The sequence below is a fragment of the Haemaphysalis longicornis genome, unplaced genomic scaffold (assembly GCF_048455015.1).
Source record: "Haemaphysalis longicornis isolate Haplotype H1 unplaced genomic scaffold, Haemaphysalis longicornis Haplotype H1 scaffold_2, whole genome shotgun sequence".
Classification (NCBI taxonomy): domain Eukaryota; kingdom Metazoa; phylum Arthropoda; class Arachnida; order Ixodida; family Ixodidae; genus Haemaphysalis; species Haemaphysalis longicornis.
In genome coordinates this window covers 250,078,334-250,092,324 of record NW_027526295.1, presented here as the reverse complement: position 1 = coordinate 250,092,324, position 13,991 = coordinate 250,078,334, and the positions used below count along the sequence as shown (strand labels likewise).

The 13,991-nt window shown below is 49.5% G+C and overlaps 1 protein-coding gene across 1 annotated transcript in view; it reads left to right on the top strand.

Moving 5' to 3' along the window:
• The window catches only part of LOC144170372 (uncharacterized), a 31,181-nt gene extending 18,121 nt beyond the window's left edge, over nt 1–13,060 (top strand). Inside the window, exons 2-3 of the mRNA XM_077700140.1 lie at nt 5,171–5,253; nt 7,922–13,060. Of these exons, the coding sequence (XP_077556266.1) occupies nt 5,171–5,253; nt 7,922–11,538 (3,700 nt within the window). The 3' untranslated portion in view covers nt 11,539–13,060. The remainder of the gene's footprint in view (nt 1–5,170; nt 5,254–7,921) is intronic.
• Nucleotides 13,061–13,991: the final 931 nt, after the last annotated feature.

Sequence of the window (13,991 nt, the reverse complement as noted above, 5' to 3'; positions counted from 1 at the left end):
GTCATGCTAATAAGAAGCTCAAGAGGACGAAACGTCTTCGCGCGTTCGCGAGGAAAGGCAAGCTCACCGATCTTAGACCCATAGTTGCAGCCCAACGTTATCTGCGACTTACTCGAGCTTCGAGTTAACCAACTCTACCACAAATTTTTAAGATAGCAATATTGTTAGCTTGGGCGAGTTGGTATAACTCGATCAGATAATAGCGTAATCTCCGGACCAGGGAAAAAGAAAAACTTTCGTGTCTATGACCAGGTGGTAGTCGCAGCCTTGCAAGTGACCACCACCTACAGAAAAGCTGTTTGAGAGGTAGCAGCCTTATCTAGTCATTTATAACGGTACATGGCGCTTACTAGTTATCCACATAAGCATGAAATCACATGTAATGCCCACTGCGCGTAGCGATTCAGTGTACTTTTTTTTCGCCTATTCCGAAGCTTGCTCTGTTATTAGATCGAATCCAAAATAGCACCAGGGATAAAACATCCAGCTTCCCTCGCCCAGCAAATCGCCGCCTTTGACTTCGCTTCAACGCATGGCAGGCGCAAGAAAAGGCTGGCCCCCTCCCCCTCCATGTCACCCCCTCGTATGCATTTGAAACAAGCACTACCAAGCATATACAGTGCTTGCCCCCCCCCCTCTCTCTCCGGTTTCTCTGCTGCAACTACGTACAAGCAGTGGGTGGACCGGCTGTCCAGCTCGGACCTCTCGACCCAGCGCATGCTGATGGAGAGGGCACGAGCAGCCAGCAAGGACGAAGGCATCCCTAACTAGCGACTCTGACAATAAACGTTTCTCTCTCTCTCTCTCTCTCTCTCTCTCTCTCTCTCTCTCTCTCTCTCTCTCTCTCTCTCTCTCTCTCTCTCTCTCTCTCTCTCTCTCTCTCTCTCTCTCTCTCTCTCTCTCTCTCTCTCTCTCTCTCTCTCTCTCTCTCTCTCTCCTACCCCCCGTGCTCTCACCATCCTGCACCATTAAGCGCGAAATTAAAGATGTTTATTCTCTCTGGCTAAGGCGTTGCGCTGCTGAGCACGAGGTCGCGGGTTCGATTCCCGGCCGCGGCGGCCGCTTTTCTGATGGAGGCGAAAAGCAAAAACGCCCGTGTGTACGAGCTTTCGGCGCACGATAAAGATCCCCAGGTGGTCCAAATTAATCCGGAGCCCTCCACTACGGCGCGCCTCATCGCCTGCGTTGCGTCGGCGCGTTAAACCCTACAATCAATCAATCAACCTACTCCCAAGAAGTTGCTGCAGTCACGAGAGGAGGATCCCCGTACTGCCGACTTCACAGATAGCGGTGGCTTCGCGCTGTGGTGATGTGCGAGGAAGTGCAGCAGCACTCGCCGATATATAGCTACGCGGAGTGGCCGACATATACGGACGAGGAGGGGGCTCGCGTGAGTGACGCTTGCCACGCCACAGCCAGGTCATCCGGCTGGGGGGTGCAGCGTCCCGCCGCCAACTAGGGCGACTCGCTTCCCCCGTAACTCGCTGCTTTGAGCGTGCCCAATCCCGGCCGCTGGTCGCTTCATTGCACCCGCGTCTCCGCTGCCGCTGCCGCTGCTGCTGCTTGCCGCCGGAGTCGTGGCTGTACGTGCGGCAAACTCAAAATCGGGCCACGTACTCTGCAGTGTCGTTGCCCTGATTAAAATCCTCGCCGGAAATCGGGACCCAAGCGGCGGGCTGCCCTGGCCGTCGCCGCCCCCCCCCCTTCCCCCTCCCCCCCCCCCCCCCCGCCCCTTTCATACGGTCTCCGGCAGGATGGCTTATATTTTCCCTGCTATTTCTGTCACAGTTTTTTTTTTTAATTCTGTATTTTTTTATTATTCTACGCGCCGTTATTCTCCTACCTGTCTGTTTGCTCTCTTTGTACTGACATGTCTGTCGGCAACGGTTGAAGTAACTTGGAAAGCAATTACGAGGGACGCTTTTCAATTAGGACTTTGTTAGCTAGCTAACGTTTAGGCTTTTATGGCGCACTAGCAATAGTACCCGGCGATGCCCGCATCGCCGGGTACTATTGCGATACGGGCCAGTTTACTAATGACATTAACGGGTATAACACATATTGAGTCATTCGTTACTTACCATAATTAGTTTACGGTGGAGTTGTACACAGTTTGGAATTCCCGCGTGCTGTCAATACATAGGGTCCTACCCGAGCAGTGTGGCCAGATGCGGCCTTGCAAACAAGCAAATAATTGTTCCGAAACAAGCTCAAAAAACGCGGCGCGACTCACTTGAGGAAGCCAAAAACAAGCGGAGTTCTATATATGCAAGCACTTAACATGCAAACAACTCCCACAAGTAGGATTGGAAAGTAAATAATTACATTAAATATTTTGTATCACGAAAACGGTATAAATATGAACGAAAACACTAACTTAATTGATATCCTAGTTAGCAAGTGTGAGTGTCGGCGATTTTTTGCACGCTTGTTCCAAGAGTTTCGTTCTTTCACTTTGAGAAATCACGTCATCAAATAGCATTCTTATGCTAATTGTCTAGATAAGTAGTTTTTTACAGCAATATTTGGCTGTGAGTAGCCAAACAACTTTGGTTATTTTATTGTTTCTAAGTTTTCTTTTGTGTATTTACTAAATGATGTATATATGCCATTATAGCGATTAAGTGCCGTTATTTCGCAATTATTTTCTGCAGATGCAAGGCGTAGTGAAGGGTTTGTCCGCGTTCGCAATTTTTTTCAATTTGCACTTACACCGTCTTTTTCTCAGTTTCTTTAGTTTTGTCTTCGAATAGCGGAGCAGGTATATATAGATGCATAATTTAGATTTCGTCGGTTCATTTGTGCGATATTTCTTTTACTATTTTCTTAAATTTTTTCGTTTTTTTAATTCTGTTCGACTAATTATCTCCATTTATACCATAATAACAATTAAATACGTTCGTTCCGCCAGTTCTTCATTTTTGAGCGAATTCAGTGCGTTACGTATCTTAATTCGCACTGTACGATGCACGTTTGTCAACAGTGCAATCAAGCCAGTGCGTGATCAAATTGCCTTACTTATTGATTCCGGGACGTATGTTTTGTTTCATGCCTCAACTAAACATAGTCGTTGTCGCATGTGCTCGACTCATCTAGGAAATCCTCATCTTGCATGTCGGCTGAATCATGCACATCGTCCCAGTTGGAGAGTTGCACCACCTTTGCAGTGAGTTGAAAGCCTCGGCAGCGACACATGAAAAATTGAGACCCTATCACGTCTGCTGAAACTTGCTCCACTCTGTTTCGATAGCGCGACATCACGACATTCATTCACGACTATTTATTTATTTATTTATTTATTTATTTATTTATTTATTTATTTATTTATTTATTTATGTTTACGAGAACCCGCGCTCGATGCCGGCCAATTGCTGATGGGCAGGCCCAAAAACGACGTGGTGAACTCCGCTATTTCCCTGACACCGCTTTCACCAATTGCATCTGTGAAACTAGCACTTCCAGCCAGAATGTTTTCCGACTTTTTTTGACGAGGAACGTCTTAGTGAGCGCCGTTAGCACTGCAGTAAGGACATTCTCACGAAAAATGTGAATAAGCCGAAAAAAGTGACAAGCGGCTAAAAAGAACTTGCGAAGTTTGCAATAAGTCGTGCAAGGATTGAACCATAGCGAAGCTGTTGGGGAATTATGGAAGACGAGGAGGGCGACCGCTATACTATCATGGTCATCAGGGGCTAGAGGAGGAAGAAGCGAATAAAACTCGGTCCGGCTCAGCCATGGCCTCGCTTCTGCGTCCCATTCCATAACATTTATGATGTGTAGCAAAAGAGGACCAGCGTTTGGCTTTCGATACGGTGATGGAGTCGATTAGCGAGGCAGTGAGCACCCCCCGATCCTCCTCTTCCTCTTCTCCTATACCGTCGCCCCCTGCCTCCGCTTCTTTATTTCTCAACAGAAGCTGCATGATTTCTTTATACGTGAGCACATCACCACGCATTTGTACAATAATGGAATTATTTATTTACATGTTCCGTCGTCGCTTTGTACTGTCCTAGTAGTCCTAGTAGAAGTCATCGTCGTATGCATCGATATCGTCGTGTTCCTCATGCCAAGCATTACATGCGCCGTAACGCTTGGCGACAGGTGGGGCGCAGCGGCGGCGCGTACGTGCACGACGCATGCGCGGTGTTCCTGGAGTCGCGTCGAGGTTGTGTGTAGCAGGTGTCGCGCCAGCTGTAGCGTTGTTGTTTGCTAGGCAACGCGAGGAGCTCCTCCAGGTTCACGCCAGGTTTTTATTTTTTTGCTAAAGCCACTGCGCGAGCCGGGGACGCTCGGCGGTAGCCGCGAGGCACCCGCTCACGAGCGCTGGGCATTTTCTTGGCCTTTTTAATGTGTTACGGGCCACAAACTACGGTCAGCTGCAACAGCTCCGCTGTTAAAAATCTGCAAGTGACTCGGTGATAAAATAAGCACAAATCCGCTTTTAAGAAGCGGAATTGGCCGCCCTGTACCGGAGGCGCAGGAAACGGCCGCAACTCGTGATTTAATGGAACTATCCCTAAACAAATTAGACGAGGTGTTGATATCACATCTTAGCCATTTTTCATTTCGTCGGGCGTGTAATATAAAAACACACCCTTGTTAAGCTAAACATATATCACCATGATCGTCGTCTTCATCATGATCATCACCATCAGCAACAACACCCACTGCCGGACGGAGGCCTCTCCCAGAGATTTAAAATCACTCTCGTCGCGGGCTTTCTCGGGTGTTCCGGCTCCATATCACGCCCCCAAATTTTTGCATTTCATTCGTCTATCAGGTTTTTTGTCTGCCCCTTATTTAGTATGCCGTCCCTTTGTAGCCATACCGTTTAATTAAGGAACGTTCCACCGGTTGTCCGTCATTTGCGTTAAATGACCTGCCCAGTCCCACTTCTTCAGCTTAGTGTTTAATGCCTTCGACCCGAGTTTGTTTAACGCATAGCGCAGTCTTCTTATGCATAAGTGTTAGCCTTACAATGCGTCTTCCCGTGGTTTGTTGGGCCGAATCTCAGGGCTATGACAACTTTATTTCACGTTTGTCGGCACAGCGTGCCGAGCCATTGACGGTGCTAACAATCCCCAAAGCGTTGGCAACAGAGCTGTCGGTCTAAAAGGACCTGATCTGTTCAGTCGGCCTGACGCTCAATGTGCACTCTTTCTTTGTGCAGGAAACATCGCTGTCGCTCCGCGTCCTCCGAGTCTTCTGCAAACGGCGCCCACGAAGTCCTGCAACAGAGAGCAGGTGCATGCTGTAAGTACTGTAATTTCACCTCACACGTTACCAATCATATGTTCCGCGTTGAAGCACTTGTTTTATGCAACCTTGAAAAATGGTCCACAGAAGTACAGCCAATTAATCGGTGGTACTGCCAAGCTGCAAACGAGCTATAAAATCCATTCTACAGCAAGATTCCAGAAAAAGAATAAATTCTGGGTGTGGGCGAAGTTTTGTTGCTTCGAAGAGTTACCATTTGAAGAGGTGCGTTAATGTCGTTCTTTGCGCCCACCAGCATCGCCGTAAATGAAAGGCAATGCACCTGGAAGACTTGAAAATTAGAAGCGTTTTTGAAACGTTAAACACTGTTTTTGGATCATGGCCTCCAATAGAACGTAGTCCGTCGCAAATTGGAACTGACCTCTGTCTGCCTGTCTGTCCGTCCGTCCGCCCGTCCATCCATCTCTGCGTGTGTGTGTATGTGTGTGTGTGTAAGGGGCTAATTACAATTCTTGATTAAAGTATTTTAACGTACTTTCCGTATTAAATATACTGGAAACTAATTATAGAAATAAAAAGGAAGAGGAAGTATGAATGTCGTATAACAAACCGCATTAGTGAACGGGTGGTGCCTAGATTTTCTGTACAGTGTAGGAATCAGGATCGGTCTAAGTCTCGTAAATAAAATCTTGCCTGCATCTGTTTTCCTCCGAGGAGAGCCGGGTGAAATCACCACGAATGTCTCCATGCCGGCTAACATTGACACGCAGCGGCGATGAAAGATGAATTTCGACGTAAGCATGACAACAACGACAACAACGAAAACGCCGTGATGGAAGAATAGCGGTGGAACGATGACCAACCTTCGCCAAAGTAACGTTATCGTTAATACTCCAGCCATGCCAGTTCGCCATGCCCCCCACTATTTCATTTATATTTTGCGCCGGAAACAAAAACAACTTGCGGATCTAGTAACTCTTGTACATACAAGTTTCCGAAGCAACAAAAGGAAGGTGGTCCGGTTCGGGCAGTACATGTCTGTTAATGGAAAAGAATAATTGGCGCAGCTTGCACTAATGGTGCAAGGATTGAGAAGCAGCGGAGATGGGGGTCGACCTGACTTCCGGTTTTGCTAAGTTTTTCTAAGTTTGCCAGGCTTTGCTAAGCTTTGTTAGTGTTTTGCGATGTTCTTGCTAGGCTAGGCTAAGCGTTGAGAGGTGAGGCCAAGTTTAGACGGATTTTACGATGCCGTTCCGGTCGGTCCCCCACACTGACAACGGATCCCGAGGGGGAAGAAGCTAGGTCGACCTCCAGCCCTGCTCTTTCTTTAGCCTTGAACCACTAGTGCAAGCTGCGCCAACTTCTTGCGTTTTAGTAGCCCAAGTAAGACTACCACCTTTAAGATGGTATAGTAAGGTTGCGCATGCGCATATGCCCCTTGTGCTGACACTCGAGCAGGCGCGAAAGCCGGTTTCACTTTTACAAGACCCTATCTGCGGTGGTGCACCCTTTGCAGGTGGCGCAGTTTTTTTTTTTTTTGTATTTTTTTGCTATCGCTCCGCGTTCAAAATTCAAACAGCTCCGCTTTCAAAATTCCGTCCATGGGGCTGGAGATTACAAAATTGATATTTGGTTGGGAAAGTGGGCAAATTTTCGTAGTTAAATTACCTCCATTTTACGTCACCTTATACCAACATAGACAGGCCGGGATTCACTTAGTATTACCGCATTTTGCAACACTTTATGCAAATAAAATTAAATACAGTTCTACCCAGCGGGTAATCTGCAAAAACAGCAGAGCTGTGGTTCTCTTGTGCCGGCTCGAACGTCAACGGGCGCTCGCCCGGGAACGCATTGCCATTGCTGCACAAATTCTACGGTTCGCGCAAGGGAATCGACAGCTACACGTCAGGCTCCCTCCCCTCTCCTTCCCCTAGCGGGATTAGAGAAACCCTCTTCTGCTAGAGTTCTTAGGGGAGCGGAGTTACGCGTCCATCCGCCATCTTGAGTTCCGAAGTCCTGCGGGAAAGCCACCCGCGTGTAGGAGCCGCCTCGCCGGTTGCAGCGGCGGGGCGATGTCGGCGCGTGGGTGTGCTGCCGGCTGTGCTGTCGGCCGCTGCGCGGGGCAGCCGCAGCTGGAAAAGGAGTTCGGTGCGCAGCACTGAAAGCGGGCTTTCCTGCCACGGAAGAACCGGCGGTGCGGCGGTTCGTGGAAATCAGACGCGACTCTCCGAAGCATATACAGGAACTCTAGCCCCTGCGAGGCCACTGCGCCCTCTATTGCTAGATGTGGGAACCAGTTTCTGCGAAGTGACCTGCGTGACGCACGACGTACAGGAGACTTACAAGAAGGCTCGACCTACAACAACTACGCAGTTAGAAAGTACCTACCGCACCATATGAAGCATTTGGTTTACTGTTTCCTCGCTTTCTCAGTTAGTATACTAGCTGATTACTTATATCAATGCCAACTAAGAACTTGGTCACTTGCCGCTGATGACAGTGAAGTGAGTAAAACAATGTTTACTTAGTAGTGTGGTTTGTTTGTAGTTTTGCCTGTTTAGTGTCTAAAAGAGTCATGTAGGGGCTGGAATTATTCCCGTTCAAATCTACTGCTCGTGAAAAGAAACATGTGACGGCATTTCCACATTCCTCAAATTGCGTTTTTTCTAACCCTTTTTTTTTTCTTGCATTGCTTTTGCAGGCGAAAAAGAAGCAGGAAGAAAACAATGGGAGATATCACCTGACAGGGTCCGTCAGATTTCGAAATCGTATCGCAGCATCGAGCGCCAGGATGACGCAAGCGAGGCAACTACGGTCTCCGAACAAAGACTGTCGAGGCACGAGTGCTCTTCCGACTGCCAAGTCTTCCACTCAGAGGTTCACGCCGGCGCTAAGCCTTTCGGCCATGACTGCAGGAGACACGCTGACGAAGCCGCGAAGAGAATTAGCCTCGCTAGGGAACATGCGATGACCGAGGAGGACTTTACTGCGCTTCGTACGGTTGAAACTTCCGAGCTTGCCGCTCGTGAAGCAGCGGAGGAGCGTGATGGGGTTATAGCAAACCAACACTCTCACGGCGCATCGCGGAGTGCGGATAAAGACCAGATACAGGGCAGAATTTCATCGCGGTACCGTCCGAGGACTTCCCTGAGGTTGGAAGGCGCTCAAGAGTACACTACCACAAGCCAGGAGTATTTCTCGACGATCGAGCAGAACCTTGCCGCTAGAGCGGAACAGTACAACTTGGAGAAGCAACTCGCTGCGCCCGGTTCCCGGCATTATCCGTTAACGCGTCCGCAGACCAGCCTCAGAACCGGAGGTAAAACGGACTACTCGACTACCACATCCGAAGACTTCAAACTCCGGGAACAATCCGAAAAGGTCACGAGAAGGCTGCGACCCCGAAAGTTCAATGACCCGTCTTACGACATTCCACCTTTGGATGCCGATGGAGACGTCAAAAAGAGGCGGACGGAGGTTGGCTTTGCAGTCGAGGAGCAAGGGGTCGGGGATGGCCTCATGGAAGGAGAACGAACGACAGCTGGTCAAGAAATTTCACACGACCAGCAAACCAACGTCGCACAGACCCAAGTGAGGGAAGAATTATACTCCAAAGAACACCATGAGGAGCGAGAGACGGGGAGAGGTCATGAGAGTCGCAGTGAACAAGAAATGCTCAATTCTTTTGAGGGAGAAAATTTGCAACGGGCCGACCGTCCGCTGACGACTATGAACGCGGAGCCGTACTTCCACACCGAGGTACCCGTACCGTACTACCCCAGGGACAATCTAGGGTTGCCGTCTGGGGAGATGGACCTGCGCACTACGCACGAGCTAGAGTACTACAAGAAGAAGATGGACCGCGTCAGGCCCGTGAAACCCAAATCGCTGGCCAAGTTGTTTGGAAGCACTGGCAGCTCGTCCGAAGGTGACCTAAGAGTTGCTGCATCCAGCAGCCACGTTGACTACGCCCGGGAGAAAAGCCCGAAGACGGCGAGAGAAGACTTACCAGAAAGGCAACAGGCAGCTGGGCTCACATCCAACTACGAAGACTCAAAGATGCACTTGGGCCTCAACAACATTCTGATTAAACGAAGGTCCAAAGGTCAAAGGAAAGCACACTTTGAGGACGAAAGTTTCAAGTGGGAAGGTCCTGTTTCATACGCTACTACGATGGGGGAATCGTATAAGAAGCCCGAAGCCACACGGGAAAGGGCTGTCCCTTGCAAGAGGCCACAAAGCCACGACGTGCTACATAGGTTTACGCAAACAGGAGATGAGTTACGAAGGATAAAGGGAAAGAAAAAAGGCGTTGATGAAATCTCCATGTTTGGTCGAAAGGATTCCGCTGATCTCATCGCTGAAATACAAGGACTTCTGGGAACAAAAGCTACCGGACGCGTAGAAAGTAAAGTAACCAAGCAAGATACATCAGCGCGGAAAAAAGCCGGATTAGGAACATCTTTGTTGAGAGAACGAGGTGAGCAAGCTGCACAAACCGGTACTTGGCATGACTTACAGCAAGAACAACTTGAACGCACACGAGGACAGCAGAAGTCTAAAGCAGTACTTAAAAAAAGCGAAAAACAAGCTTCTCGCTTCGCAGACCATGAGTTGACTGCTACAGATCTGGAAAGCACGGAAAAAGCTGGAAAGAGATGCAAGCACTTGTCTGCTGGACAGCATGTTACTGACTCGAATGTAATCTCTGAAGTTAGCACTGGGCGACAAGAGTACCTTCAGTCTTCTGCGACCACAAAGATGTATGAGGAAATGGACGGGAGACGAGCAAAAGTAAAAGGCGACGTTCGTAGAAGTGAGGAGATCATTGTGGAAGGTGACAAAGCTCTGGGTTTCCCTAGGCAGGACGGCTTGAGCTCTGAAGCTGATCGCTTGGTCATGCATGGGGCCGAAAGGCCACTTGAATCCAGATATGAAGCTGGGCGCGTCGGCACAACAGACGAAAGCAAGCTTTACTTTTCCACCACGACAGCGGACAGCTTCAAGAATGTCAGCGAGAAGGTGCAACCCGCCAAGCCAATCTATCCCAAGCCGAACTTGGCGCCTGAAGGAAGCATGACCTTTGAAACCGTCCACCACGGAGAGTTCACTCCCAAGACCGTCGTGGAAGTGCCGACCCCGGTCAGACCCGTTTCAACGCTCAGACTTAGCGACGACACTTCGTACGTGGTCAGAAATGAAGACAAGATAGGGTACTCAAAACGCGTTCCCTTGGTTGGCGACACACGGTTTGCGATCAAAAAGCCAGAATCTACGCTCGTGCTCGGTCAGGACTCCACTGACTACAAGACAACATCGCAACTCGAGTACAAGGCACACGAGATCCGTCAAGTGGAAGACGTCTACAAAAAAGCGACGAAGGTAAAGCGAGACAGGCACAAGACGTACACCAGGGCGCAACCAGCTGCGGCCGCTTCCAAGGCAACGGGCATGCAACGACAGCATCGTCGGTCGTCGTCGAGCGTGGAACACGTGACGACGACGCAGGCAGCCTTCAAGCCTGTGACAGTTGAGCGTCCACAGCCCTATAGGCCAAAGAGCTGCCTCAAGGTGCGAAGCGAAGAAGATGCGTACGTCGGGCTTTCGACGACAACGAGAGACACGTTTCGACGCGTCACTCCCACTGCCAGGGTGAAACCCATCAAGCGTGAAGCCTGCCTGAAGAAGCTCGGCGACGACACCGACTACACGCCCAAGAGGACAACTACGGGCGATGCCTATCGCGAGGTCAAAATCCCACCAAAGCCCGTGCCCTATCGTCCAACAGACAATCTGAAGAATACCGGGGGGATGACGTTTTCGACTACGACTCAGGAATCGTACGTCTCGCGGTCGAGCCAGCAGCATCAAGCTAGTGAGTTCGTCGAACGCGCCAGACCGATTAAGAGGGACGCAGTCGCCAAGGACATCATCTTCCCGGTTGACTCTCCGGAGGAGCTTGTCCAGGGAGCTACCACTTACGGCCTGTCTCGAAAGACCGAGGAGTCGATGGAAGTGCTGAAGTCACTGGAAAACACCAGTTCGTATGCGCGAATCAGCAAGGCCCCGCGCGAGAGACCGCGGACTCACCAGAAGGTAGGTAGAGGAGAGTTCGACCACATGACCACGTCTATGGCCGAGTATCAAGATCCAGGGGCCCGATGGAGGAAGCAGCAGCAGCGTTCGACGGCTGCTGGCCGCCTTGTGCGGACAGCGAGCGCGGAATGTCCGGCCGCGTTTCTCAACACCGACAGGTCGGAATACGTCTTCAAGGAGGTCATTGGCAACCACAGGTTCTACCTTCCTGCCGTGCAGTGACCGGACTGTCTTCTGACGGATAAGGAATGTCTAACACGAGGCCTTCCTGGCGGTGTGTCCAAGGACTTGCGTGGACGTAGTGCGGAGAAGGAAAGTATGGACAGATGCGCATACCGACGTGCGTCTTGTTTACAAACCACTGCGGGAGGAGAGGGCTTTGCGCGATCCTTAGAGAGCCTGAGCTGAAACTGCAGGCAAAAGTAGTAAGCAGATATAAGCCAGCGGTAAACCATTTCGCCTGCCATCTCAATGCGAAACTCCCCTGTGTATTTGTACACGTGGCACATGTCATAACAACGCGAGTGCTTCATTTGTTACCATTGTTTGCTTTGTATAATTTAGCATACGCCATTACTATACGCTGTTAGCACAAGCGCCGGCATTCGGCACCTGTGCTAGCTTCTTGTCAATCGCATTCCTCGAAAATAAGCATGTTCTTATATTTTGAAGAAAACCCGAGGAACTGTATGTGCTACATTAGCTTCCTTAGTTCTCAACGCACACACTTGTGGTCTTCAGGATGTTTCTAACTCTCCTCGCTTAAAGCATTGTCTGATGTTCGCTTTAAAGCGGACCGCCCATAGCGGCCTTCAAATCAAACATTCCGGCCCGTTCATACAAGCCCGTTGAGCCAGCGTGAATATTTCCGGCAACATATCTCGCTGTTGCCAAATTGCAATAGTTGCCAAGCAATTTGACGGCTGAAGTCAAGCACACGAGCCTCGTCCGATTTCTGGCCACGTACGAAATCACGATTGAGAGCTCCTCTTTCGTGGAGGCTTGAAGGTCTGCGAACTTTCGAACATACACCGCTATGTACGGCAAGTGCGACGGTCCTTCAGTCACAACTCAAAGAACGCCTTCCACATTTCAGCGAGTTTGACAACGATCACTTTTATCTACTGACAGCCGCCTTATTACGGTGTTTTGCCACACTTCAAGGCTCGGTACAATTGACATATAAGCTTAAAGTTCGGTACAAGATTAGACCCAATGAAATGCGTAAAATAATTATTCGATGTGTTAATTGTCAGTTACACAAATAATAGAAGCAACTTCTAAGGAAATGCAAGCAAAAGGAGACTCTGCTTTAGTAGCAATCGCCAAATCACTTTGTCGCGTCATATGGGAGCAAGTTTGTACACCACGCTTGAAGTTGTGCCTCTTTTTGTTTCCGCTTAGCATGATGTGCGCTTTTTCTCCGATTTTTTAGTGTGTCCTCATAATGGATGTACTGAAAGAACTGAATTGACGAATACAATGAACGATGTTTAAGGTGGCATAGTCCATTCCTTGTTCCGACTCGAGCCTCTGCATGCTGCTCATGTTGAAATAAGCTTTCAGTGGCGGCAGTACTAACACTTCCTGCTGGAGGCCAGACGAACTCTGGCCGTAATGGGAACGCTGTCGACTAGAGCGGTTTGCATGCAGTCACCGCGAAACGTTTCACCATGTTTACAAGAATGTAGAAATGGACTGCTCCAAGGTGACTGCAGTAATAAAGGCGGTGTTTTAAAAACAATTGTTGCTTCTTGCCGTTTGTTGCTACTTTGTCGAAACCTCTCTGATACATCACAAGGTAAGTCCTTCCTTAGAGCGACACACAACTATGACTAGAGTCAAGCTTTTTTCACGTTCTCTCATTGGATACGTGAAATATGGTTGATATGCCACGGCGAGAAATGTGTGAGGAGGGCTGGCAAAATAGTATGCGACTGAGAAGCATTGAGGCGTTTTATAAATAGGCGGAAACTGACATTTTAACAAAGAGAATCTTATAAACAAAGATGACGGGTTGAAGGTGTAGTTACGGGTGTTTTACCTGGTTGCGGAAACTCTCCCCGCACGCGGGTCACACTGTTGGAAGGGTGATTCATCCCGTGTGACCCAGCTGTCTGGTTTATTACCCCGGTTTCACGCACGAATCCCAGGATGAACGATTTGGTTTCGGGGAAATTCACTCCTCAGATGTTGTCACTTGGGAAGGTTTGTGCTCGATTCAAGCTTAATTCAAGTGTGCCTGCGCGGGTACAGGCAGGTGGTGTGTTGTTGGGCTTTCCTGTGTGTAGCAAAGGGAGCACTGCGTGTTTGGGGTGCCTGGTAGGTGCACGTGTTCTTCCACGGCAGTGGCGTACTTGTGAGTCCCACTTTACATGACCATAGAATTTTCGGTAAGCGCTTTATCAATGAATAGTTCCACCGCACGAGGAAATGGTTACGGGACGGGAAGGTCAATGATAGATGCGATGCCATCGGAGGATTTGTGGAGGGTGTTTTCGACGATGCACTTCTTCCGGGGTAGAAGAAAGGGGCGGGGAGGTTCCGGTGCACCGGCGTGTGAGAGGTGTGGTAAGCTGCTTCTTGTTTATCCTACTGGAAGGGCTGAAGCCATGTCGGCGAAGGAGTGCGCTGTCTCGGGATCTGTGTTGCACTGATGGCCCGATTCACTAGAA